The 10,871-nt window shown below is 48.8% G+C and overlaps 1 protein-coding gene across 1 annotated transcript in view; it reads right to left on the reverse strand.

Moving 5' to 3' along the window:
* LOC146869604 (telethonin-like) overlaps positions 1 to 1,990 on the reverse strand; it is a 34,506-nt gene extending 32,516 nt beyond the window's left edge. The window contains exon 1 of the mRNA XM_085608540.1: positions 1,591 to 1,990. Coding sequence (XP_085464666.1) covers positions 1,591 to 1,739 — 149 coding nt within the window. The 5' untranslated portion in view covers positions 1,740 to 1,990. The remainder of the gene's footprint in view (positions 1 to 1,590) is intronic.
* Between the last annotated feature and the right edge of the window lie 8,881 nt (positions 1,991 to 10,871).

The following is a 10,871-nucleotide window of genomic DNA, read 5'->3' on the forward strand; positions in this document are numbered from 1 at the left end:
TTCTGTGTGCACTAGATAGTGGAGAGTGCATGGTGCTGTTTGCGAAGACTCCAAGTAAAAATTGGGCGGGCAGATAGCAGTACTGCACAAAATGTAGCAGTTAACTGCACAGTGCCTGAACAATCGTTGTACTAATGTGCCAGGTCTGGATTGCAACGTGTAAACACTTTCTGAAGTTGGGGGTATGGAGGAAGAGTAGCAATAAGAAAGAAGCAGGCAGGTGGGAGTCATGAAAGAGATGTACAAGAAGGAAAATCATAAAAGGGAGAGTGAGGAAGGAGGAGAGATCGGAATGCAAAGGAAGACAAAGAATTTGAAGAGAACTGGGGAGAGCACAGATAGGAGTACAAGACTGGAGCGGAACATAAAGAGCGTGAAAAGGAGTAGACAAGTGCGAGAAGCAGCGGTAGAAGAGCAGTCCTAGAAGAGGGCCTGATGGGAGAGAGTGATGGAAAGACGCAAAGCTGAACAACAAAAAGCGGTTAGCGAGCGGAGAACCGAGAGAAAGGGGAAACTCGGACATAGGGAAGAGCATGAGTGGAGAGAAGGAAAAAAGAGAGGTGTGTGGAGAGAAGGAAAAAAGAGAGGTGAGAAGAGGAGGAAGAAAAGCTGATAGTGAAGGAGAGAAAAAGAGTGTAGGTATTCATTATTAAACTGAAAGTAATTTAATATGTACGGTTGAGGGATTGACAGGGCTGGAGTATACATGGCCTGCTTCAATAGTGGCTAGTTTTGCTGTCGAAGACATGCAATAAAAATTCTTTAATTGTGTTAAGGTCTGCTGCTGTTAAAAGACATGTCTGTACCATTGGTGCTCTTGATACAAGAGAATAAAGTCTCAGTAATGCCATCGGGATCAAAGTCTGGTGGAGATCGGGCTCTGAAGCTTCAAGGAGTTATATTAGACGATCAGGCTGTAAGACACAACATCCTACTGCCACCTCTTTCAACCGAAGTCAGACACTCATTAGGACCGGCTTTCACGCGCACCTTAGACAGAATGAGGCACTAAATTCAGCTGAGTCTGCTGCATGGTTGTTGAGATGTGAGCATACCCCTACCCCACACACACATGAGCATACCCCCTACCCCTCCCCCACACACATATTTGCTCGGTGTCTCAAACAAAGCCCCAGGCACATTCATGCAATCTAGTTTATATTCGATTCTCACATTTTCAAGAGACAAAATAATGAAATCAGAGGAGCGGCCTCCTGCATTCGCCACTGCTCCCAAACAAAGCGCTACATTTTGGCGCGGCATATTAAAGAGGGGCGGTTTCCCGCCTTGAAGCGCTGCGTTTTCCTACAAAAGCGTGAGGAGAGGCGGCAACAATCAAACCCATCGCACTCTCTGCCTCTTCCCCTGACCCAAAACACCAACGAAACGGAGCCAATCTCTCTTCTTTCCCCCTCTAGTAGTCGCCCCGAATCTGTACACTTTCGAGGAAGAAGAACTTTCTCTGCTCCCAGTGGGTTCCCCTGCACCTCAACTTCCGCTTCCGTCCAATACAGAGTGTCTTCTAGGGCATTCCCATGTCCCACCCTCCTTCACTACCTCCTCCCACCCCTCAAACCCGCAGTCACTCACCCCTTCTCAGCTCTGCTGGACAGACTGAGGTCCCTCCAGTCCGCCGTGTAGGTCTCCCTCCGGGCTTTGTTCTCTTCCTGCACCTGGCAGCTCAGCTCTGCCGCAGTGAGCCCCCCTCCACTCCGGAGGACCACAGTGCGCCCCGACATCTCTGCGGCGTGTGTCCGTCTGTCTGCTCCTGGTACCTAGCCCGGGCCTGTCCGCGCCTGTGCTTGTTTTTCAACCTGCCTGCAGGTAGCCCTCCTTGCTTGATATGACCAGCCCTGGACTCCTCTCTCTGTCTCTTCCTGTCTCTCTGAGGCTCTGTACCCTGCACCTAGCACCGCGCGATTTATACCCCCTCCGCCTGCTGCTATTTTTATGCCCCCCTGTGTTGTAACACGCTATATCTGCAGAACACACTCATCTCTCTTCCCGTTCCCAAATATTCCATCCCTCCTCCTGGAGGGGCACTGCCAGCCGTGCTGACAACAGATAATTCACATAGAGGGTCAGTACACGTGAAACCCCCTCCCTCCCCCCCTCACTCAAGTGACGGCTGGATGCGAGTGTGTGGGCGGTCACTGCGTCATCATAGCTCATTTCACAGGCCTGTGGTGTTACTGGCAGAGAGGTGTCAATTTAGCTGATCTGCCGTAAGTGAGATGGCCTTTCACCTCATTTAGTGGGCAAGCGCGCCCTCATATGTCATTCCTTAAGCTTGTAGGGCTTTTCGGAAGGCAGGCCCCCCAACCGCAACCCCAAAGAGCTGTGCATGTGGCACATTGGCCTGTGTTTTACTTTGGGGATGTTTTCAGAGTGGATCACGGAGTTTCATGCCCTTCCGGTATTACTTTGTGGGTTTTCTGTATGAAATTGCGAATTCCACAGTCAATCAGAGCAGCAGAGAGCTGTGATGTCACCGGGGAATGTTGGCTGGTTTGACAGACAGCAGTGTGAGTGTGGGTGTGGAGCAGTGCGGAGTGAGGGAAGATTAGCCAAGAAGGTAACTGTGTTCTGAAGAGCCTTTTAAGTAACCCCAGAGTTGTGTTTAGGTCGGCGTCTACCAGACAGGACACCTGTCTGCTTGTAAAGACATATTGGGACATGTAAAAGCTTACTTAGGAATGCATTCCGCGCGTTGCTTACCATTGGCTTTGTGTTTTGTTACTTGCATTTGCTTCCTTCTAGTCACTGACTTCATTTGTTTTAGCCCGTCTATCCTGTGTTTGCTCCCCGTGGAGCATTGCCTGTTTACCACCTCTCTGCTATCGCTCCTTCTAATTTTCCACGCATATTCCCTTTCGGAAACAATTATTTTTTCTTTATCGTAAAGCACTTTTTTAATATAAAATGTGCTCAATGAATTTCCCTTATTTGCATGTATTTTCAATAACATACGTGAAACTACTAATATAACACAAGAGTGTATAATATGAGAAGATGTGCACAAGGCATGATAGTTGATCTTTTTTTAGCTGAAATAATGTGAATATTGCTAAACCTATCTACCATAAGAGTTGAATTGTACTGGTGCAAGGTGTCCAATTTAACTAGTGACCAGCATATGCCAGGCCAACTTCTCACATTGGTGGGCAGCGTGTGGGATTACAGCTTGCCATTGTTTTACCAGAAAATCTCTATTTGAATTAGTAACTGAAAAGCACTCTAGGTACTCAGGGTACATATAAAGTCAAGCTTAGTATCAATAAGTTCTACTGAACTTAGAGCTGTGTGTCAAGGGATAGCACACCCTTTCTACAGCTCAAGCTAGGATCAGTAGGCCACAAACTATTGTAGGTAGTACAACACTGCACAACACTAGAATGTCCTTAAAGGGTGGAGCCAGTGGGTCCACTCAGCCTCAGTATAAGGACATGACTTTCTTTGACTTGAAGGCCATGTGTGCTGCAAGGCACCTGAAGCTAGGACAGAGTCCCTCCACACTACACCCGATAGATCTGCTGACAGCAGATGATCTTAGATTAGCTCTAGGAGCTAAGGGGTCTGAATCAGGGGGTGGGTCAATTACACTCTCTGGGTCAGATGATGAAAATCAAGATGACCTGGACTCTGTGGTTGAAGGGCCAGATCCACAAGGATCTGAAAAGGACAGAGGAATGCTCCCTAAGAGAACTGACAGAGTGGAGGAGAGGCCTAGGTCCCCTTCTAGGGAATCTGACCACTCCTATCACTCTGGCAGGGAATCTGTCTAACAGAGGAACTCATACTTTCCTAGAAGAGAGACCTCCTCTGAAAAATGTACAAACTGCTGCAGTATGAGGAAGCACGATTTGCCCTCAAAACCAAGCAGTTGGCATTAGATAGAGAAGCCTTTGAGCTCCAGAGAGCTTCTAGAAGACAGGGGTTAGAAACCCCTGGTGGCAGCAACAGTGTCCCTAGAGTTAGAGAATATATTCCAGACCATAGGAACCTGTCCAAGGTTGTTCCTCCGTACCAGAGTGGGGATGATATCCATAAATGGATAAATGCTATGGAAAGGGCCTGTAGAGTACAGCAGGTCCCCCAAAAGCAGTGGGCAGCAATCTTGTGGCTCTCCTTTTCAGATAAAGGTAGAGACAAGCTCCTCACTGTTAGAGAAGAGGGTGCTGATGACTATGAAGCCCTGAAGAGTGCATTGATAGATGGGTTTGACTTAACCACTGAGCAGTACAGGTTAAAGTTCAGAGACACCCAGAAGGCACAGACTCAGGACTGGACTGGCTTTGTAGATTGTGCAACCAAGGCTCTGGAGGGTTGGCTGGTTGGTAGTAGAGTTACTGATTTTTAAAGATTGTATAATCTTATGATGAGAGAACAGATCCTTAATAATTGCTAGAACCAGTTGTTGCATCAGTACCTGGTGGACTCTGATCTGACCTCTCCCCAAGAAATGGGAAAGAAGGCAGACAAATGGGTCAGAACCAGGGTGAGGCAGAAAACCCAGAACCAAGGGGGTGACACCAAGAGGCAAGATCCTAAAGGCTCAGAGAAAGGTGGGGATAAGTCAAAAGACCAGAAGTCTTCACAAGGGCCCCACAAATCTGCATCTGGTGGGGATTCACAGTCTAACAAGGGAAAAGGCCAAAAGAAGCCCTGGTATACATTCTGTAAACAGAAAGGGCACTGGACTTCTGACTGTAACAAGTCCAAAGACCAAACCACCACCACTCCTGCCCCTAAGGCAACTGTTCCCCCTAGTGCAGCTACTGGTGGAGGTGGCAATCAGAATAAGGGTGTAGTAGGGTTGACCCTGGGTTCTGAAGTGGACTCTGGCCTAGTCAGAGTACCCACTCAGGCATTGCTGATTTGTGATGGAGACATTGATATGTCCTTCCTAGTGAGCCCCAGTAATCTGGGCAAATACAAACAGCAGCCTGTAATAAATGGCAAACAGGCTTTGGCATTTAGGGACACAGGTGCTAGTGTCACCATGGTGGCAGAGGATCTTGTGGACCCTGGACAGATCATCCTGGGTGAAATGTACCAGGTTACCAATGCAAGCAATGTCAGGACCCACCAAAGTCTGGCAGCTGTGAATTTCTCCTGGGGAGGGGTAACTGGCCTCAAGAAGGTAGTAGTCAGTGCAGACCTCCCTGTCGAATGTCTATTGGGCAATGATCTAGAGGCTTCCGCCTGGTCTGAAGTAGAGTTATGGACTCATGCTGAGATGTTGGGCATCCCTGCAGAGGTATTTGCTGTGACCAGGTCACAGGCCAAAATGCATCAAACTGAACCAGCTCTGGATCCTGAAAGTATGGAGCAGGTGCTACCCAAGAAGAGGAGCAGTAGGGTTAAGGCAGTGCCTTCCCCTCTGTCTCAGATCACAGATTCACCTCTTGAGGGAGGAGAAGCATATCCTGAAGAAGGAACTGCCCCAGAGAGACTTGAGCCTGATCAGGTTGAGTTCTTGTGGGCAGGGGGCCCTTCTAGGGAAGATCTGAGTAAGGAGCAACAGTGCTGCCCCTCTCTTGAACCCCTCAGACAGCAGGCTGCTGCTGAGGTTGCTGGGAGTGCTAGTGGGTCCCATAAAGTTCATTGGGATGAGGGACTCCTATATTCTGAGGCTAGAGATCCAACCCCTGGAGCCACCAGGAGGTTGGTAATACCTCAGAAGTTTAGGGGGTTCCTCTTGACCCTAGCACATGACATCCCTTTAGCAGGTCACTTGGGCCAAAACAAGACCTGGGACAGGCTTGTTCCACATTTTCATTGGCCACATATGTCAGAGGACACCAAGAAGTTTTGTCACTCCTGTGTCACTTGCCAAGCTAGTGGCAAGTCAGGTGGCACAACAGAGGCCCCCTGATACCACTACCTGTGGTGGAGGTACCCTTTGAAAGGGTAGGGATTGCCATTGTTGATCCCCTTGACCCTCCAACTGCATCTGGGCACAGATTTATCCTGGTGGTAGTGGATCATGCCACCAGGTACCCAGAGGCCATTCCCCTGTGGTGGCAAGAGCCCTCATTGGAGTTTTCTCCAGAGTAGGTTTCCCAAAGGAGGTCATATCTGACAGAGATACCAACTTAATGTCAGGATATCTAAAAGCAATGTGGAAAGACTGTGGTGTAACTTATACATTCACTACTCCCTATCAACCACAATGCAATGGGTTAGTTGAACGTGGCAACAAAACCCTAAAGGGAATGATTAAAGGCCTCCCAGAAAAGCTTAGGCGAAAATGGGACCTTTTACTTCCCTGCATTCTGTTTGCATACAGAGAGATTCCACTGAAGGGGGTTGGCTACAGCCCATTTGAACTTCTGTTTGGGCATCCTGTAAGAGGTCCATTATATTTGGTGAAGGAGGGCTGGGAGTTACCTCTCAAACCTCCCAAACAGGATGTGATGGACTATGTACTTGGTCTCCGCTCCAGGATGGCCAAATACATGAAGAAGGAAACTAAAAACCTGGAGGCAAGCCAAGAACTACAGAAAACTTGACATGACCAAAAGGCTGTGCTGACTGTGTACCAGCCAGGACAGAAAGTATGGGTGTTGGAGCCTGTGGCCCCAACATCCCTCCAAGACAATTGGAGTGGCCCCCATACAATTGTTGAACAAAAGGGAGAAGTCACATACTTGGTGAATCTTGGAACTCCCAGGTGCCCCTTAAGGGTGCTCCATGTCAACAGATTCAAAACATCCTTAATTGGATGACTAGAAACCAATTAAAGCTCAATGGAGACAAGACAGAGAATCTTCTCTTAGGAAAACGGCAAGAACTTTGGAATCCCTCACACTGGCCAGACCAGTTGGCCACTTTTCCTACCCCAGTGACGCAAGTTCGCAACCTGGGTTTCATCTTGGACAGTGCCCTTTCCATGAGTAAACAGGCCAATAAAGTCGTTGGTCTATGCCTCACCATCATCAAATGGTTGAGGAAAATTATCTGGATGCTGCCCTCTTCTACTCAATGCCCTCATAACATCCCGGCTTGACTATGGTAACATTCTGTATCTCGGGTCAAATAAAGTGGTAGTCAGTCGACTGCAACTTGTTCAGAACGCCGCAGTCCGATTACTTTGCAAAATCCCTAAAAACTCCGGGGTCTCAAGCTATCGCCGGGAACTCCACTGGCTCAGGGTTGAAAGCAGAATCCGCTTTAAAGCCCTGTCCTATATGTTCAGAATCAAGGTAGGTACGGCGCCTAAATATCTTCTGGCTTTGGCCCATCCTTACATCCCCAAGCGCCGTCTTCGTTCACAATCACATTCCAACTTCTGTGTACCAAGATTTAAATTGGCAAGAATGGGAGGAAGATCGTTTGCCTACCTTGGTCCGTCCCTCTGGAACGCACTCCCTCCTTTCATTCGAAAAGAGGAAAACGATGTCAGGTTTCGAAGAAATGTTAAGACCTGGCTATTCGAACAATAACTAGAATAGCTTGTAATCGCCCCTGACATTCTTTTGCTGTATCTCGGCGCCGGGAAACCCTTTTTGGGTAGCTGTTGCGCCTTGCAAGTTCAAAAAATAAATAAAATAAATAATTGAAACCATATGTTGATAGGGCTGACATGGGCTTGCTCATGGCAACTGATGAGGAACAGGAGGAGGAGAGTGACCGTCTCCCTGACCTGCTCTCACAGAACCCTGATAATGGGTCAGTAGATGGTGTTACTTTGGCAAGCAGCCTCACTGACCATCAGCAAACTGAATGCAGACAAGTTCTGCAACAGTACAGACATATGTTTAGCCTGACCCCTAGTCAGACTACCTGGTGCACCCATGAGCTGGACACTGGAGACAGTCTGCCTGTCAAGAGTAAAATCTACAGGCAACCTGACCATGTCAGGGACTGTATCAGGACTGAAGTCCAAAACATATTGGAGTTAGGTGTGATTGAGCCTTCAGATAGCCCTGGGGCTAGTCCAGTAGTCCTAGTACCCAAACCTCATACCCAGGGTGGTAAGAAATAAATGAGGTTTTGTGTAGACTACAGAGGCCTCAATGCAGTCACCAGGACTGATGCCTATCCCATTCCAAGGGCAGATGAGCTGATTGATACTTTGACCTCAGCCAAGTATCTGAGTACATTTGACCTAACAGCTGGCTACTGGCAGATCAGGTTAGCTGAGGATGCCAAGGCCAAAACAGCATTTTTGACCCCTACTGGGCACTACCACTTTGTGGTGATGCCCTTTGGATTGAAGAATGCACCTGCCACTTTTCAGAGGTTGGTGAAAAAAGTTCTGGCAGGGATGGAAACTTATTGCTTAGCCTATCTAGATGATATTGCTGTCTTTAGTTCCTCCTGGCAGGATCACCTGGTCCACCTCAGAAATGTTTTGGAGGCCCTGCAAAAAGCAGGCCTCACTATCAAGGCCACTAAGTGCCAGATAGGGCAGAGTCAGGTTGTGTACCTGGGCCACCTTGTAGGTGGAGGCCAGGTTCAGCCTTTACAGAGCAGAATTCAAACCATCATGGAATGGGTTGCTCCAACCACCCAGACACAGGCGAGAGCCTTTTTAGGCCTGACTGAGTACTATAGGAGGTTTGTTAAGGGATATGGATCTATAGTGACCCCCTTAAATGATCTTACCTCAAAGAAAATGCCAAAAAAGGTTCAGTGGACAGCTAGCTGTCAGAAGGCATTTGAAGACCTAAAGCAGGCCCTGTGCACTGCCCCCATCTTACAGAGTCCAGACTACACCAAAAAGTTAATTGTCCAAACTGATGCTTCTGAGCTGGGTGTGGGAGCTGTACTGTCTCAACTGAATGATGAAGGTCAAGACCAGCCAGTAGCTTTTATAAGCAGAAGGCTGACCCTAGAGAAAAACGTTGGTCAGCTATAGAGAGGGAGGCCTTTGCTGTGGTGTGGGCCCTGAAGAAGCTGAGGCCATACTTGTTTGGCACTCACTTCATAGTTCAGACTGACCACAAGCCCCTCCTAAGGCTCAAACAGATGAAAAGTGAAAACCCAAACACTTTTAAGGTGGTCCATTTCCCTACAGGGGATGGACTATACAGTGGAACATAGACCAGGGACCCAACATGCCAATGCAGATGGACTCTCAAGGTATTTCCACTTAGAACACGAAGACTCAAGTGGTCAAGGTTAGTTTAGTGTCCCTGCGTATGGGGGGGGGGGTTTGTGTAGGAGAGTAGGATCAGCACATATGTTGCCCCCACTTTTTTTCTGATGTTAACACTGGTTTCTGGCTATAGTCTGGCTGGGACCCTGCTAATCAGGGCCCCAGCCTTTCTGTTCTCTCTAAACAACTTGGAGTGCATATTAGATGCACTAGTGATTGGATACTGTGGTACCTTATGAGCCCCTAGTATATGGTACCTTAGGTACCAAGGGCATAGGTACTTCACAGGCCAACCAGGGGCTGAAGCATGTATTATGCCACCCATGGGAAGCAGACTAAATCTGACACCACGCTACTGCAGCCTGGATGAGGTAGTGTTAGCACTCCTCACTGAGATATAGGTTCACTATATCTCTACCTACTCACACATATAAACATATCAGTCACCCCTAAAGCAGGCCCTATCAATCCTGAGGGCAGGGTGCTTGGTTTCCATGTGAGGGGGTGCCTCTGCCTGAGCAGGGCCCCTCTGAAGCTCGCAGAGTCCATTCTCTGTGGCTGTTTGTGGATGCGGTTAAACCATATACTCTTAAGTGCATTATAACCTCGCGGTAAATGCTAACTCTGGGATGGCTGCATCAAAACATGTCGTGTTTGGTGTCAAACGCTTTGGAATCATACCCCCACACCAGTAAATGGTGTGGGAGTATGATCCCACCCTTCTAGAGGGATAGACATGTACCCACTGTGGAAACACGGTAGAATGCTGAAGAGCCCTGGCATCACAAAATAGATGCCACCAGTCACAGACACTGGGCTGCCCTCCTACTGCTGACTGAAACTCGCAGTGGAGGAGGCCCAACAATAGGTATCCTGTCACAGGGAGGTGTAACACCTCCCAGACAGGATTTTGTGTATTGGGGATCGGTGGGTGCACTCCTAGAGTGCTTTGAAGTCCTGCACTGGGGGAGCAGTAGGCTCCTCTGTGCATATGCCAGCTCAAACCAGTTCAGGGGCTACCTGCCCCTGCTCTGGCGCGAAACTGGACAAAGAGAAGTGGGTGTAGCCACCCACTCCCTTGACCCTCCCATAGGAGCGGGTCATAGAGATAGTCCCTCCCTTCCTTGTAGTATAAGTTAGGGAACCCTTGCCATTGCAAACTAGATATCCCTGGACGACGCTCTGAAGAAGACTCCTGGACCTTCGACGTTCCACTACCTCTGGAAGACTGAAGAATCTCCCTTGGAGTCAAGGAGTGACTCCCCTGCTTGGCAGGCACCAAAACTTTGAATCAACGGTCGCAAACTTTCCCGCTCCCGCCGGAGTCCGAATTCCCTGCAGCCCTGGAAGTGGATTTCCTGACTTCTCCACGGCCATCGTGAGTCCCCAGCGACGCTGAGGCAAGTGGACCCCACGAGTGACGAGGAACAGCAATGCCCAGGTACCGTTCACTATTTTCGAGTGCAACCCTTTTACGATGTTCTATGAACTTGTGCATTGGACCACGTGTGGTCCAAGCCTCCAGCAGGATTTGCTCCGAAGATCAGATGCCTACCTCGTCCCGTGTGACCGTGGGGTCCTGGTGAGTGAATCCTCCCGAGGCGTCTTTGCGATCCCTTGCCGGCTAGCTTGTGGGTCCCCAGAAGACCTTTCGACAGTTTCATAGGGCTCCCCTGGTTGCCCCATGTCTGCCCTGACTTACCCTTGCTGGGTGAGTCCCTCAGACCTTGCTGGTCTGCACCGCTATCTTTTTACACTTTCCTCG

This window comes from Triturus cristatus, chromosome 1_1, assembly GCF_964204655.1.
Source record: "Triturus cristatus chromosome 1_1, aTriCri1.1, whole genome shotgun sequence".
NCBI classification, from domain to species: domain Eukaryota; kingdom Metazoa; phylum Chordata; class Amphibia; order Caudata; family Salamandridae; genus Triturus; species Triturus cristatus.